This window comes from Carcharhinus amblyrhynchos, chromosome 7 (genome assembly GCF_965287045.1).
Source record: "Carcharhinus amblyrhynchos chromosome 7, sCarAmb.v2.hapA, whole genome shotgun sequence".
NCBI classification, from domain to species: domain Eukaryota; kingdom Metazoa; phylum Chordata; class Chondrichthyes; order Carcharhiniformes; family Carcharhinidae; genus Carcharhinus; species Carcharhinus amblyrhynchos.
In genome coordinates this window covers 110,329,737-110,347,591 of record NC_137330.1, presented here as the reverse complement: position 1 = coordinate 110,347,591, position 17,855 = coordinate 110,329,737, and the positions used below count along the sequence as shown (strand labels likewise).

Genomic DNA, 17,855 nt, shown 5'->3' with positions numbered 1-17,855 from the left:
ATGTTATCAAACAAGAGTCCAGATTAAGACAATACCTTCTAACTTCGAGGGGAAGTGATGGCCTGGTGGTATTATCACTAGATTATTAATCCAGAACTCGGCTAATGTTGTGGGGACCTGGGTTCAAATCCTGCCACGGCAGATGGTGGAATTTGAATTCAATGAAAAAAATCCAGAATTAAGAATCCAGCGATGACCATGAAACCATTGCCAATCGTTGGACAAACGTATTTGGTCCACAAGTGTCCTTTAGGGAAGGAAATCTGCTGGCCTACATGTGACTCCAGAGCCACAACAATGTGGTTGACTCTCAACTGCCCTCTAAACAAGGACAGTTAGGGATGGGCAATAAATGCTGACCAACCAGCAACATCCATGTCTCATAAATGAATTCAAAAAAGTTCTCTTCCATTTAAAAATATAAACTGGGCAGATCAATGACCTTCATTAACGGTAAAGCAGAAATCCTGTCACCGTTTATGTCATTTGGTGTTAAGTACGTAATTTGTAAATATATGCATAGGTTTGATTTGAAGATAGGTTGCAACTCTGCAAAGGTAAACTTAAAGGGCCAGAAACAATGACAGGAGGATTGTTCCTTTGATTGCTAAGTTAACAACACTTGCAAGCCACATATTACATTTTAAATATAAATTGAACAAATAAAACACCAACATTTGGCCTTTGGTAGTAGATATTAATATTTTATATATTTTTGCATTTTCTTTTTTTTTGCACAAGCAATACAATGGGAGATTAACTGGAAGAAAATAATTTTAGGATTTTTAATAATGCTAGTATTTCATTAAATTATTATTTTGGGGCCATTTGATGAACCTGTTGTTGTCTTCCCTTGAGTTTGATATGAAATTTTATTAATAATAGTTGCAATTATATTGTCCCAATTGCTGATGATACAGTATCATCTGTACAATTATTTGTGACGGAATTAATTTACTCTTTTCTCCCATTCAATAGCTGTGACCAATATAACGAGAGTACAGTACGTTGCTGACTATACCCTGAAAATCGTTTTCTCCAGCACAGCACCATCACTCATCATGACTTATGACACAGCGCAGTGTCTCCATGCTGTTTGGGCATTACGCAAAATTAAAACAGAGGTATTTATTCCATAGAGTTTTATTTTTTAAAAAAAAGTTTATGCCTGCTCTCCTTTTTTTTCCTGAACTTCTAACTCGAGAAAAGTAGCTTCATGCATTCTGCTGTTTCTTTCGATTCCCAGAGGTGGAGACGCACACAGCTCTGAGCTGATAACAAAGTGATTAGAAAATCAGAGACAAGTATCCGCAGCTTATTTTTATGCAGCATAGGAAACACAACCCAAAGAGCTTGATAGAGGTGTGAGATCTTGAGTCAAAGAAGGAGGCATTAAAAAGATGACCAAACTTTTGGTCCAAGTGCTGGTGTTTTAAGACAGGGAGCTGAAGAATGATGGTAAACTTAAACAATTGGCTGGTAATTGATCAGCTGGTGGCAAGATGGCACAGTGGTTAGCACTGCTGCCTCACAACACTAGGGACTTTGGTTCGATTCCAGCCTCGGGTTACTGTCTGTGTGGAGTTTGCACGTTCTCCCTGTGTCTGCGTGGGTTTCCTCCAGGTGCTCCGGTTTCCTCCCACAGTCGAAAGATGTGCGGGTTATGTAGATTGGCCATGCTAAATTGCCCCTTAATGTCCAAAGATTTGCAGGTTAGGTGGATTAGCCATGATAAATGCATGGGGTGGTGGTGGTGGTGGCAGCGGTGGCAGCAGTATCACAGAACACACCCTGTCCCTTGCCCTCAGCCTCTTCCACCAGAGCCATGTAACCTCACAGGTAGGGGCTGAGACGGTTAACCGTGCGGAGAAGTAAATCAGTCCTCCTAATAGCGATGGTATGGGATCAGACTCTCAGTTCAGGGTCCGATTGGATACCAAGGTGATCAGCAATCGGCGATAGTACTGATTTGATGGAGGGGTCACTGACAGGATCAGGGCTAATGGTGGGTAGGAAGGTGACTTCAGCCTTTTCCAATGTTCAATTGGAAGGTTGCATATCGAATTTTAATGTGGGGTCAGGTGTATGGTAACATAGTGGTTAGGTTACTAGACTAGTAATTCAGGAGTCCGGATTAATATATCTGGAGTCATGGGTTCAACTTCGCCATGGCAATTGGGGATTTAAATTCAGTGAAATGAATAAGTCTGGAATGCAAAGCTTGTCTCAATAACCATAAAACTATTGAATTGTTGAAAAAAAAACCTCGTCTCACTCACCCTATCTTTCAAGGACTGAAATCTGCTGTACTTGGTCAAGTCTACATGTGACTCGAAACTCATAGCAATTAGGTTCACTGTTTGCTGATTTTTGAAATGACCCCAGAAGCCACTAACATGGAATGATGCAGCGCAGAAGAAGCTGTTTGGCCCATTGAGTCTGCACCAACACATGTGAAACACCTGACCTCCTACTTCATCCCGTTTATCAGCACTTGGTCCATAGCTCTGAATGTTATAATGTGCCAAGTGCCCATCCGGATACATTTTAAAGGATGTGAGGAGTCCTACCTCAACCAGGAGGCGCATTCCAGACCATCACCACCCTGTGGGTGTAAAAAGGTTTTTCCTCCCATCTCCCCTAGACTTCACGCTCCTTACCTTGAAATTGTATCCCTTCGTGACTGACCGTTCAACTAAGGGGAACGGCTGCTCCTTATCCGTGTTCCACTGTTGAGTAAGGATTGCTGGCCTTGTTCATAATGCCCATATTCCATGAATGAATAAGAAGATAACTCAGAGCAGAATAAAATTTTCCCCTGCGCTGTACTGCCCCCATGATCCTGACTGTATTCAGAGAGCTTTTTTTTCCCCTCAAACTATGCACCACTCTCTGACTTCCATTCAGATTATGAGAGAGCATTGTCCCAGGATACTTATCATTTTAAGCAGCTAAATCCTCTAAGTGACAACGGAGCTCAGGAAAATGCTCCACGAGTAAAAGTAAAATTCAAGTGAAGTTTATTTATTAGTCACAAGTAGGCTTACACTAACACTGCAATGAAGTTACTGCGAAAATCCCCTAGTTGCTACAGTCTGGTGCTTGTTTGAGTACACTGAGGGAGAATTTAGCATGGCCAATGCACCTAACCAGCACGTCTTTCAATATGTGGGAGGAAACCCACACAGGCACGGGGAGAACATGGAGACTCCATACAAACAGTGACCCAAGCTGGGAATTGAACCCAGGTCCCTGGTGCAGTGAGGCAGCAGTGCTAACCACAGTGCTACCGTGCTGCCCATATGTGGCTAATGCACTGCTTGGTCCCATCCTACTGGGCAGTAACAAGATCGCTACCTACTTTTTTGCCTCAGTCAGTGAAGGCAAGCCATATTAAATAATGCATATATTTAAACCATATTTGTACATATTTGGTTCAAAGCTGTTCAGGTTAGGTGGATTGGCCATGTTAAATTGCCCTTTAGTATTCCAAGATATGTTGGTTAGGGGGATTGGTGGATAGATGTGTGGGGGTTATGGGGATAGGGCGGGACAGAGGGTCTGGGTAAGATATCAGAGAGTCGGTGTAGACTCGATGGGCTGACTGGCCTCTGCTGCACTGTAGGGAGTCTATGATAATGTAACGTGTTCCAACAAGCTTGCTTCTGTCATGTTTTGACACGTATCTCTGAATGGCAGGCATTAATTCTTGGATTTCTCCCAACAGGAGCAAAACACAGTTCTACGGTGTCCCAGCACATCAGGGACCCCTCAGCAGATTGTCACCAGCAGCTCTCTGACCGCTCACCTCAGAAGCGTCTCAAAGGGAGAGTCACCTATTGCTTCTCCGTTCCAAAACTTCTCCTCCTTTCCGAATCAGAACAGATCCACGGTCTCCCCTGGTGCACACTCTCGCTCTCACTCTCCATCCATTTCAAACATGGCGGCTCTGAGGTGAGCAAACATAACAACTTTCGGGGAATAATTGGAGAAAATGATGGGAGTTGGGATGCTCACTGTAGAGAAACATAAATCCTTTTGGTCTTTTCTGGTGTCAGTAACATTGCTGAAGTCCACCTGTAGAGGTCTTCATTGTGCTACCAAATCGGGAACATGGTGGTATTGTGTTTTGGGGGGTGGTGGGATGTTCATCTCCACGTTGTGTGAGTTTATGATACGGTTGGTTTTTTGTATTTTTGACACCTGGTAGCGCAGAACTTAAATATTGCTGAAATAGGAGACAAGTTGCCAAAGCTTTTCTTCTTGTACTCATCAGGACAAAGAGTGCCAAATTCAAACTATCACAACAGTTTATACTATAAGAGATGAGGGTGCTGATTGGTTGGCAAGGTGTTGTCATGGGGAGAGGAATATATTCAAATCTTGTGCCGCTTCTGAATTACCTAGAAGCCTGGCATGCCAACAGTTCCCCCATTCCTTTCTCCATGGCAACACCACGACCAATCGTCACCCTTTTTTTGAAGTCTAAATTGTTGTTTGTTTGAACTTTGGCATTCTTGTGTTTGCCCTGATGAGTGCAAAATGAGAAGCTTCAGCAACCTGTCTCTCATAGCAATATTTAAGTTCTGTGCTACTCAGTGATCTGTGTGTCTATGTGTACTTTCTTGACTTTCCAGATCATGTTAGCATGGAGATTTTGATAGGCCATTGCTTCTCCCGTGGCCTACTTTGCTCTTGGGACAATCCTCTCTCTTTCTCACACTGGAGTTATATCAAACACTCAAAAGTCTGATTTCACTTTTCCCTCTCTGCTGTACTACCTATTCTCCAACCCCTTCCTATTTTTCACATAACATTTCCTTAGCAGCACTTTTTGGGATTCCAGCTTCCCTCGTGCACTGGTATGTTTCCAAATAATTCCAGGAATTTTCTTTGTTCATGGTTAATCCATCTCCAACCTATTTGAGATGCAGTGGGTAACTCCTGTAACAATGCCTTTCAATGCTGGGGTGATACAGTGGTTAGCAGTGCTGTCTCACAGTGCCAGAGACCTGGGTTCGCTTCCTGGCTTGGGTCACTATCTGTGCGCATGTCTGCGTGGGTTCCTCCGAGTCCTCTGGTTTCCTCCCACAATCCAAAAGACGTACTGGTTAGATGCATTGGCCGTGCTAAATTCTCCCTCCGTGTACCCGAATTGGTGCCAGAGAGTGGGGACTGTAACTTCATTGCAGTGTTAGTATGAGCCTATTTGTGGTACTATTAAATAAACTTGAACTCTAAGAAGCTAATAATTGGACAAAAGACCATTTACCCATAAATACCTGCTCAAGATCTCACTGTTTTTGCCAAAGATAACCTAGTAAACAGGACCCTTTACCATCAGTTTCAAGTGGGATACTGAAAGCTATTTGTACCCAGCTTTGCCCTTCTCTCACTTTGTCAGGATTAGGGTTTTTATTGAGCGTCTGACTATTCCTGAACTTCATTTGGAGCAGAGAAGATCCAGCTCACCCAGGCTCCTTCAACAGCAGCACCTTCCGAATCCGTGACCTCCGCCACCTGGGAGGGCAAGGGCAGCAGATACACCGCAACATCACCACCTACAAGTTTCCCTCTGAGTCCACACACCATCGATATGGACTGCAGTTGTTCAAGAAGGGGACCTATCACCGCCTCAGGGGCAATTAAGGATGGGTAGTAAAGATACCGCTGTAGCCAGTGATGTCCACATCCCATGAAAAGATTAAAGAGATGCTAGCTTCTCGTCTTGCAGAACAAGTCACACATTGTACCGGTGAACTTCCTTGTAGCATCACCTCCCTTCTTTCTCAAGTGATTTACCCTAAGCCAAAGTTTATTTGATTTTAAAGGTTATTTACTATTGTCACAAATAAGCTTACATTAACACTGCAATGAAGTGAAAATCCCCGAGTTGCCACACTCTGGGACCTGTTCAGGTACATTGAGGGAGAATTTAGCATGGCCAATGCCCCATTTTTCGGACTGTCAGAGCTGATTATTCGTTTATGTCTCCTCCTCTCTCTTCCCACTGCCACCTTCCTTCAGTGTAACACAGAACCAGGAATTGTGTTGATACCAAACAGTTGCTCTTCCCTGCTTTCTGACCACCTCATTCATTTAACCACCAACAGCTCCCTCTGCCAGACACTTCCTTTATCGGCACGGCACGGTGGCGCAGTGGTTAGCACTGCTGCCTCACAACGCCAGGGATCTGGGTTCAATTCCAGCCTTGAGTGACTATGTATGCGGAGTTTGCACGTTCTTCCTGTCTCTGAGTGAGTTTCCTCTGGTTGCTCCGATTTCCTCCCACACTTCAAAGATGTGCGGGTTAGGTTGATTGGTCATGCTAAATTGCCCCTTAGTGTCAGAGGGTTTGGTAGGGCAAATATGTGGGGATATGGGAATGGGGCCTGGGTGGGATTGTGGTTGATGCAGACTCAATGGGCTGAATGGCCTCCTTCTGCACTGTAGGAATTCTATGATTTCTTTAAAACACTTTAAGACATCCACCCCACTCTTATTTGTTTCCTCATTGGGTCCAGTACCAGCAATGTCTCATTGAAATGTTCACATTTAAAATGTGGTAACCCTTCCAATGATGACCTAAATTTATCAAACCCTCCCTCCTGCACCATCCTGTTGGTGGATGGCAGAGGGTGGCTGGGAGGAGATAATGCATCAATAAGTATTAAATTCTTCTGTATCTTTATGAAGAAAAAGAAAAAGGCAATGAGAGCAACTGAGCACCCTCCCGCTGCTGTTCCAACCGGTGGTGTAGAACTCCACTCCATTCCAGTTGGCGCACACAGGCGAAATAACATCTTGCTGAAAGGGGTATCAATGTGGAAAGCAAAGATTCTTTCTCTCCATTTCCCACATCAATGCCCTGAATCAGCAATTTCAGCACTGTTACTGACATTGGAAAGACACTGCCAGATTTCCGCCCATTTTCTTCCTGCCTCTTGCCCACATACGGCTGCTCATTTTGTTGCACCTCTTTGTCCTTCCAGTCGTTCTCACTCCCCGTCCCTGGGAACGTCGTCGTTTTCCGGTGTGCAGCGGTTCAACCTGTCGGCCTACACCCCGTCTCCAAAGCGTGGCCGAAATTCCCACTCCCCAAACAGCACTCTGAGCGACTCCTTACTGGTGCCTGAAACTGAACCGGTCATTCCAGAGTTGTGTCTGGATCATCTCTGGACTGAAAGCGTGCTCAACATGAGGTCAGTCAAAGCTGTTCTTGTTAAAGCCTTTTTTTAACCACCAAAAAAGTCAATTTACGGGGCGGGTGGTTGGAATGGGAACGGGCAGGAGGAAGAATGCTGTGGTGTGGTGATAATGTCATTGGACTAGTGACCCCGGTTAATTCTCTGGGACGGGGGTTCAAAACCCTGGTGGAATTTAAATTCAATGAGTAAAAATCTGGAATGTGAAGATGGTATCAGTAACATTGTGACTACGGTTATCGTTGAAGATTGTAAAAATTCATCTGGTTCACTAATGTCCTTGAGGGAAGGAAATCTGCCATCCTTTCCTGGTCTGGTGTACATGTGACTCCAAAACCACTGCAATATATTTGACTCTTAACTGTCCCCTCTGAAATGACACAGTAAGCCACTCTGTTCAAGGGCAATAAGGAATGGACAACTGTTGCGAAGTTGGATAGAATAATTGTAGAATGGGAGGCAATATGTTAGAATTTGGTGTTTGTGAAATTGTAGAATGCTAGGGGGGGAAAGCATTGCTTGATTTGTTAGAAGGTGTGCTTTTTCTATGCTTAGAGATTTAAAATGCAAGTACACAGAGAGCCCAAACTCAAATATCTGTATCAAAAGGCCAAGCAGCAGTTTTACTATGACAATGGGCTTTTGAATTTAGCCGATCAATTTGAATCAGGCGGTTAGATACCAAAAACCTATTAAATTTAAATCTGATGGTTTTCACAACCTAGAGCCAATCCTATTGTGGGAAATATTGATATGTCATCACAGGTATAAAAGAAGGGGGAAATGGGACAAAGAGGGAGAGCAACTGCCACCTGCCAGAGCTAACAGTTCTCAACTCAAGAGAGAGAGAGAAAGAATCACTGGCTCTTTTAGCTTCATCTATGTCTTAGAGAACGCACCATCCAGATGATAAAGATACCAAAGAAGTACAGACAAAAGAATCAACAGAAAAGGCCCAGAATATTCTGAAAAACACAAAAGCTGGTTGTAATTTAGAGAGTGACTAAATTCTATTTTGTTTTTGAGTGGGAATTGTACTAATTTGAATAGCACACCATTCGGATCTTGTTTTATTCGTAATAGTTAGAAGGGGGTTATTCGATTTGTTAGTAGTTTAGTTAATTTGTTCACTGTTAGTTAGATAAATTGTTAGGTGTTAACTTTAGAGTGAGTGTTAGGGATTTAACCACTAAGAGTTGCAAGTGAGCAGAAGAGCAGGTCACAACACTTCACACACACTCTTAACAGATTATAAGGCAAGGTGTTTCTTTTTGGGTGTTTCGATGTTAGTTTCTCAGAGGAGGGATCCACTTCTGCTTTATAACGGCAACAAATGCTGGCCTTGCCAACGATGCTTACATCTCATGAAGGAATACGGAAAAAATCCATCAAATCCCCTTTTAGAGACGTGGCCAAGTCAGAGTAAAAGTAAAAGCTTTTATGTAATAACCTTCCATGTTTTCGAGACATGACCAAGTGCTTCACAGTTTGTGAATTATTTCAGACACCCGGATGCTTATGGTAGACAGTAACAGCCAGTTGTGCATGGCAAACCCCACAAACAACAGTGCGATGAGTGACCTGTTTGTATATTTCAGTGGTGCTGGTTGAGGGATGAATATTGGCCAAGACAATGGGGAGAGGGTGTGTACATGCGTGCGCCCCCGTGTCCGTGGGGTCCTTAATTATGCTGGCTGCTTTGCTGAGGCAATGGGAAGTGTAAACAGAGTCAATGGATGAGAGACTGGTTTGTGTGATGGACTGGGCTATGTTCACAACTCTTTGTACTTCCTTGCGGTTTTGGGCAGAGCAGGAGCCACACCAAGCTGTGATACAGCCAGAAAGGATACTTTCTGCAGTGCATCTGTAGAAATTGGTGAGTCATTACCAAGATCAGTCAGCCTTTATGAACAATGGATTATTTAGTCCCTTCAACCTGTTCATCCAAGCAGTCAGAGCATGGACTGATCTGTGCCATAACTCATTGTCCTGCTGTAGTTGTTTGATATTTTTAACAAACCAGGCCTCTGGAAGAGAGAGGCAGATTGGTAATTTGTAAGTGAACCCTCTATCAGAACTGTGGGGGAGTAATCTCGAAAGAAACACCATCCCTGTACAGCTGCCTGCAACGCAGAAACCTCAGGTGTCAACTTCTATTCTCACAGAGAGAAGAATTCTCAGGCTGCCAAAGTATTTATTACCAGTGATCTTTGCGGTCAGAAGTTTTTATGCTACTTGGTGGAGTCTCGCCATCAGCTGCGGTGAGTGTCAGCAATGAAAAGTGTCAAATTATAAACTAAATGTTTAAATGCACTGAGTTTTATCCTATAGCCTTATTTGTAAAGAATTTATATTGCACAACAAGCAGGCAGCTTGACTGACTTTTTATAAAATTTAATTTGAGTGCTCAGATGCATAACTCATTCTTGGTCACGTTCCTTTCCATCATCTGAGTATTGCATTGTTTATATTTGGATAGAAATTGAAAGTAAGAATTTTCTCTTGTGCATTTGTTCAATCTCTGTGTAAAAAATATGACATGCCACACAGCAATGCTCTCAGCTTCCCTTTCCCTTATGTACACAGTTTGTTTTTGCCAAGGGATTGGAAAGGCCTATTTGTAAATGTGTGTTCATGCAGAGTTGCTGCCCCCCTGCCCTATTTCCACATTCTCAATACACCCTCCATTGCAAATTCTAACCCGAGATTTTTAAACTTGTGAATTTGACTGATGTTTCAGACAGCACGATGGCACAGTGGTTTGCATTGCTGCCTCATAGCATCAGGGACCTGGGTTCGATTCCCGGCCTTGTCTGTGAAGAGTCTGCACGTTCTCCCTTTGTCTGCGTGAGTTTCCTCCAGGTGCTCCGGTTTCCTCCCAGTGCTCCAAAAATGGGCAGGTTAGGTTGATTGGCTATGCCAAATTCTCCCTCAGTGTTAGGGCAATTAGCAGGGTAAGTACATGATGTTAGAGTCATAGAAGTTTACAGCACGGAAACAGGCCCTTCGGCCCAACTTGTCCATGCAACTCTTTTTTTAAAACTATTAAGTTAGCCCTAATTGCCCGCATTTGGCCCATATCCCCCTAAGTGTTACTGAGTGGGCCTGGATGAGATTGTTGTCGGTGCAGACTTGATGGGCTGAATAGCCTCTTTCCGCACTGTAGGGATTCTGTGACGAATTTCTATCGATTTGATATGATGGCTATTTGGTAAAAAAATCACATGATAGCTTGCTTAGGCATCTGGTTGGTATATTCAACGTTTGGAAAACTTTTCCATTTAAATCCTAAACAGATGTGTGAAATTTGAAGAAAGCAATGACTTGACTCAGCTGATTTTTGGAACAGTTACTGTCATCCAAGCGAAAGATGCTGCCCCTGTGGAGGTGAGCTGTGATTTTAAACCCTACAGCTGCTCAAAAGCTAACATTTCAATAAGTCGTATTTAAACAGTGCTTTCAAAGTAATAAAACACCCAAAGCCGCCTTGGAAACGTTAAATGGCCTCACAGTGCCAGAGACCCAGGGTTTGATTCCCAGCTCGGGTCACTGTGTGGACTCTGCACATTCTCCCCGTGTCTGCGTGGGTATCCTTCAGGTGCTCGGGTTTCCTCCCACAGCTCAAAAGTGTGCATGTTAGGTTGATTGGCCATGCTAAAATTACCCCTGAGTGTCAGGAGAATTAACAGGGTAAATAAGTGGAGTTATGGGGACAGGGCCTGGGTGGGATTGTGGTCGGTGCAGACTCGATGGGCTGAAGGGCCTGATTCTGCACTGTAGGATTCTACGTTCTATGTTCACCCAGAGGAAACCCACACAGACACGAGGAGAATGTTCAAACTCCACACAGACAGTGACCCAAGCCGGGAATTGAACCCAGGTCCCTGGAGCTGTGAAGCAGCAGTGCTAACCACTGTTACTGTGCTGACCTATATAAAGAACATTACTTTTAAACAGGGTGGTTGTCTTTTAAAAATTTTATTAACACTGTCTCATTATCTCACGTATGGCAGTTGCTTTTGTACAATCAGTTTCATTATGCATTTGGGTGCTTCAGTAGATTGACCCTGTTTCAAAGCACAGCTTATTCTCAGTTCGTGCTTCACCCTCATTTTTATTTTATGTTGTAGAACGTGTTAAATTTTCATGAGATTGAAAAACAGGTTCACAGTTCTGCCTGCTTTCCACTGATAACTGTGTGGAGAGAGACTGGCTCAACGTGTGGATTTAACAACCGATGCGCATGTACTTTCAGTGAAAGTATGTGTGAGGAAAAACAGTATTCTGCATTTTGTTACACAGAAACATTGAAAATAGAAGGAGAAGGCCATTCCGCCCTTTGAGCCTTTCCCACCATTCATTATGATCATGGCTGATCGTCCAGCTTAATAGCCCGATCCCCCTTCCCCACATATCATTCGCCCTAAGTGCTGTTTGAAATACGGTTTTAACTTAAACCGCTTTCTGTGGCAGTGAATTCCACACTCTGGATGAAGAAATTTCTCCCCATCTCTGTCCTAAATGATCTATCGTCTACCGTCACCCATCACAAGGGATTGTGACCCCTTGTTTTGGACTCTTCCCCCCATTAGGAACGTCGTGCTCCTGTTAGAATTTTATAGGTTTCTACAAGATCCCCAATCATTCTTCTGAACTCCAACGAATACAATTCTAACTGACTCAATCTCTCCTCATACATCAGTCTTGCCATCCCAGGAATCAGTCTGGTAAACCTTCTCTGCACTCCTTCGAGAATAAGGATAAGGAGACCTAAACTGCGCACAATATTCCAGATGTGGCCTCACCAAGGCCCTGTATAATTGCATCAAGACATCCATGCTCCTGCACTCAAATCCTGTTGTTATGAAGGCCCACATACCATTTGCCTTTTTTTTTACTGCCTGCTGCAACTGAATGCTTACCTTTGCTGATTTAAATCTCAGGGGATGAAAGGTGAGCTAGCTAGATGGGTGGAGAACTGACTTGGCCATAGAAGACAAAGGGTAGCAGTGGAGGGTTTTTTTTCCAGTTGGAAGTCTGTGACTAGTGGTGTTGCATAGGGCTCTGTACTGGGGCCTCTGCTGTTTGTGATATATATATATATATAAATGATTTGGAAGAAGATGTAGCTGGTGTGATTAGTAAGTTTGCGGACGACACAAAGATTGCTGGAGTTGCAGATAGTGATGAACATTGTCAGAGAATACAGCAGGATATAGATAGGCTGGAAAATCGGGTGGAGAAATGGCCGATGGAATTTAATCCAGATAAATGTGAAGTGATGCATTTTGGTAGATCTAATGTAAGGGGGAGCTATACAATAAATGGCAGAACCATCAGGAGTATAGACACACAGAGGGACCTGGGTGTGCAAGTCCAAAGACCCTTAAAGGTGGCAGCACAGGTGGAGAGGGTGGTAAAGAAGGCATATGGCAAGCTTGCCTTTATTGGACGGGGCATAGAGTATAAAAGTTGGCATATGATGTTGCAGCTATATAGAACTTTGGTTAGGCCACTTTCACAGTTATCTCATTGCAGTGTTAATTTAAGCCTACTTGTGATACTGATAATAAAGGGTGAATGATGGCACAGTGGTTAGCACTGATGTCTCAGCACCAGGGAACCAGGGTCGATTACCGGCCTGGGTCACTGTCTGTGTGGAGTTTGCACATTCTACCTGTGTCTGCGTGGGCTTCCTTCGGATGCTTCAGTTTCCTCCCACAGTCCAATGATGTGCAGGTTAGGTGGGTTGGCTGTGCTAAATTGCCCCTTAGCTAGTCCCCATGACACTATGGTAAATGCATAGAGTTATGGGGATAGTGCTTGAGTGGGATTGTGGTCAGTGCAGATTCGATGGGCTGAATGGCCGCCTTCTAACTGTAGGATTCTATTATTGATTTAATAAATAAACAATGGGGAGAAACCCGGATTGCACCCAATACTTGTCCACGGTGATGTAACAGTGAATGCCAGCTCAAGGGCTGAAACAACTCTCTACTGCTCCAAATCGCAAGTTGTTGGCATGCCTATATCTACTAATACTGTGTCACCCCAGTTTAAAACAAGAATTGTGTTTGTTATTACGCAGTGAATATTGGAAAAGCTGCAATTAGAACTCATGGCAACCTAGCTGCTATTGCTTTCTGAGCAGGTTGCCAGTAAATCATGGTGATTGGTGTGGTGACAAACATCTAATCCCATGTACAGATTTATTTCTGTTAAAATGAAAAACAATTTATTTTATATGTTGACATTTGCCATTGAGAAGCGATGGCTGGGAATGAAATAAGCAATGAAAACAGCCAAAGTGATAAATAATAAAGCTGATTGATTGGATATGGTTTAAGGACACAGCACATCTCATTGTTTAGATGACCCAATTAAGTGATGTGGTCATTTATAACAGAGTTTGAAGTATTAATGACTGGAGACATACAGCAATTAATTTGTTTGCCTGACTACACCTGTCTACATACTTATAGCTTGCGGCCGTCCCCAGACTTGTTGATAGTGTTTGCATTTAGAATGGATTCCCGTGATCCAATGATGGTGTTGTCAAATTAACCCTCCTCTGTACACTTAACCTAAACACTTGCCCTATTCATAATCGTCATCCAAAATCAGAGACTGGAGACAGTGCAGAAATAGGCCATTTGGCCCATCGAGTTTGCACTGACTCTCTGAAAGAGCATCTGACCCAGCCCTATCCCACTAACCCGCTGCATTTACCATGGTTGATCCAACAAAACTGCACATCCCTGGACACTAAGGGACGATTTAGCATGGCCACCACCTAACCTGCACATCTTAGGACATTGCATTCCGACCTGGGGACTCAGTCAACCTTCTTCCCTGTACATAATAAGTGCTGAAATGGGGACAGAATGGTTTGTTCCCAAACAACCACCCCAATAGTGGGATAAAGTTTATTGGTTAGTGACACAAGTAAGCTTACATTAATACTGCAATGAAGTTACTGTGAAAATCTCCCAGTTGCCACACTCCAGTGCCTGCTCAGGTACACTGAAGGAGAATCTAGCATGGCCAGTGCACCTAACCAGCATGTCTTTTGAACTGTGGGAGGAAACTGGAACACCCAGAGGAAACCCACGCAGATACAGGGAAAACATACATACTCCACACAGACAGTGACCCAAGCCGGGAATCGAACCGGGGTCACTGGCGTCCTGAGGAAGCTGTGCTAACGGTTTTGCCAACATGTGCCGCCATGTACTGTATACACTATAGGGTATAAAGGGATATATATTTGGGTTTTCCTTATCCATATTGTTAATGGGCAACCTTGGGTGGCCCAGTGACACAGTGATTAGTACTATTGCCTCATAGCGTCAGGGACTTGAGTTCAATTCCTGGCTTGGGTCACTGTCTGTGTGGAGTCTGCACGTTCTCCCTGTGTCTGTGTGGGTTTCCTCTGGGTGTTCCTGGTTTCCTCCCACAGTCCGAAAGGCATGCTGGTTAGATGCATTGGCCATGCTAAGTTCTCCTTCAGTGTACCTGAATAGGCGCTGGAGTGTGGCGACTAGGGGATTCTCACAGTAACTTCATTGCAGCATTGATGTAAGGCTAGTTGTGATACTAATAAGTAAACTTTAGACTTTGAGACAGAGGGGCATATTTCACCTTTCCAAATTTACAATTACCAGAGGCTATAACAGCCTCCTTTTCTAGTGTGTAGTTCTTCTCCTTCCATACTTCTGTTTTACAAATTATTTAGGTTATGAGAAATGTTGGCATTGATTGATTTTGCAGCTTTATTCCTCCTTTGTCTTCTCTTTGTGAACAGAGTGTCAACACAATGGTGATCCTGGAAAGTAACGGCAATCTGGTGCTGTACACCGGCATTATTCGGGTAAGTTGCGATGAGTTGCTAGGCTCCTGCTTCCTGTAAAGTTTAAAACCAGTCACTTCCAAGGTAGAAGTTGCACGTGTTTTTGCAGGGATTGTGTTAAAAAGAAAAATAAAGATGCAAATGCATTAGAAGCAGTTCCGGGAAGGTTTAGACTAATACCAGGAATGGGTGGGTCATCTTATGAGGAAAGGTTGGACAGGTTCAGCTGGTATTCTTTGGAGCATAGAAGAGTAAGAGGCAACTTGATTGAAACCTTTATGACTCTAAGGGGTTGATGTGAAGAGGATGTTCCCTCTGGGCGAATCTAGAACCAAGGGTCACTGTCATTAAAATAGGGGATCGTCCATGACCTCTCAATCTCAAAAGGCAGTAGAAGAAGAGTCTTTGAATAGTCTTAGGGCAGAGATGGACATTATCTTGATTAACCAGAGAGTGAAAGATTACAGGTATAAGCAGGAAAATGGGGCTGAGGCTACAATCAGATCAGCCACGATCTTGTTGAATGGCGGAGCAGGCTTGAGGGGCTGAGTGACCAACCACTGCACCTAATTTCTATGTTTGTACCTTTTGCAACCCCAGTCCCATAACACTTTCCAGCTGTGAAGTACTATGAGTTGAAATGTAGGGAAATGCAGCAGCCAATTTGTCCACTGCCATCTCCCCCAAACAGCAAAGCGATAATGACCAGATGAGCTGCTGTTTTAAAGTGATGTTGGTTGAAGGATGAATGCTGGGATGGGACTTGAGCTGACAACAATCTGACTCCACAGCAAAAATGCTGCGTTAGAATGTAACCGGTGACAACTTTGTAGTGGATGTAATGTGACCAATGGTAACAAGCTGTAAGGGTCAGCTGACCCAGTAAACCATGGAACCAATTACAGAATGATGTGATGGTCAGCTGACTCACTATAAATAAGAATGTATTGGATTCTGTGGAAGAGGTTCAGTACCATCCAGGACAAAGCAGCCCATTTGATTGGGACCTCATTTATCACCTTCAACATGAACTCCCTCGCTGTCAACCATGTGGACCACCTACAAGGTGCACTGCAGCAACTCATCAAAACTCTTCGGCAGCACCTTCCAAACCTGTGGCCTCTACCACCTGGAAGTTCCCCTGGGAACCACCCACTATCCTGACCCAGAACTTTATCATTGTCACTGGGTTAAAACTCAGGTGCCGGAATTTTACCACCTTGCCTGCCTGAGGATCATAAACTCCCGCCCAAGGTGGGCCATTCTGTGGTAAAATTCCGGCCAGGAACTCCTTTTCCCCGTAGCACTGAGGATACCACAGTGGTTCGGAAATGTGGTTCACCACACCTTCCAAAGAGCAATTAGGGATGGGTAGTAGTGCTGGCATAGCCAGTGGTGCCCACACACACTGTGAAGGAATAATAATTTAAAAACCCAAGCATTTCCAGCCCACTGGCCTAGAATCACTCCTGCTTCACAAAAATATCACCATTACCTGTAGGACTATACATACCAGCATAAAAACTGAAAGTGCTTGAAAGTCTCAGCAGGTCTGGCAGCACCTGCGGGGAGAGAAACTGAGTTAACGTTTCCAGTCCATATAAGATTAATTTTGTTTCTCTATCCATAGTTGCCGCCTGAGTTTTCCTTGCATTTTGTTTGAATTTCAGATTTCCAGCATTTGCAGTATTTTGCTTTCATCCAAGACTTTCTCCATGTTCCTCAGAAAAACGCTATTGTTAGCACTTTCCAAAAAGGCCTTGATTGTTTTATGGTCTTTGTAAATTAACATGTCGGTTTGAAATGTTCCTTTTAAAGGTCGGAAAGGTCTTCATTGCCGGACTTCCAACTCCCTCACTGTCCAACACATTACCACGGCCTAGCACTCCACTGGGCAGTGTTAGCACACCAGCAAGACCTTCCAGCAGACACCCTGGTACACTGGATGAGGTACGATTCGTAATAAGTTGTTCATCCGCCATAGCTTAATGCTGTTTGTCATAGAGTATTACACTGGGGACACTAAGCATCTTCCTATCTGAATATACATGCCGATGCCTTTAGTAAGTGAGCATGCGTGAGTGACGGTATTGTAGCCTGCAGAACCTGTGCACAGCTGCCACAGTCAAGCTAGTTACAGTTGTTCAGCTGCACAGAGTTAGTTACCTCCTACGTCTAGCATTTAAATGTAATTGTGCATGCACAGAAATATCTTAAAATGAATTATTTGCATAGACTGAAGCAAACAAGGCTAAGCACACAGGATCTCTCACTCCTGAATTCCAATCCTCTTGTAATAAAGGCCAACATTGCATTTGCCGCCTTAATTGCTTGCTGTAGCTGCAGATTAGCATTCACTGACTCATGAACAAGGGCACCCGTGCTCCTTTGAAACTCCAGCCCCTCGCCTTTTAAGAAATCCCCAATACCTCTATTTGCTTCAGCACTGGCTTGGTGAATGACAGCATTTTCCATGTTATACCAACTCTTTAATGTTGGTGGCACTGCAGAATGTTTCACACATCACTGACAAGGATTCTCTAAAGCAACTTTGACACAGTAGTACTTTAATAACAACTTATCTTATTCAGCATAATGGAACATCCCAAGGGCTTATAAAACCAAGTATCACACCCAGCCACTTAAGGAGATATTTGGTTAGATGACCAAAAGTTTGGTTGAACAATTAGGTTTTAAGGAGGAAAGTGAGATGGAAAGGTGTAGGGAGGGAGTTTCAGAGCATGGGGCCTGAGCAACCCATGGCCACCAGTGGTGGAGCAATTATAATTGGACATACATTA

The 17,855-nt window shown here is 43.7% G+C and overlaps 1 protein-coding gene across 1 annotated transcript in view; it reads left to right on the top strand.

Moving 5' to 3' along the window:
• Positions 1-17,855, top strand: part of anapc1 (anaphase promoting complex subunit 1) — a 220,669-nt gene that overhangs the window by 22,450 nt on the left and 180,364 nt on the right. The window contains exons 8-14 of the mRNA XM_080192942.1: positions 979-1,124; positions 3,728-3,954; positions 6,993-7,202; positions 9,371-9,466; positions 10,502-10,592; positions 15,010-15,075; positions 16,873-17,004. Coding sequence (XP_080049068.1) covers positions 979-1,124; positions 3,728-3,954; positions 6,993-7,202; positions 9,371-9,466; positions 10,502-10,592; positions 15,010-15,075; positions 16,873-17,004 — 968 coding nt within the window. The remainder of the gene's footprint in view (positions 1-978; positions 1,125-3,727; positions 3,955-6,992; positions 7,203-9,370; positions 9,467-10,501; positions 10,593-15,009; positions 15,076-16,872; positions 17,005-17,855) is intronic.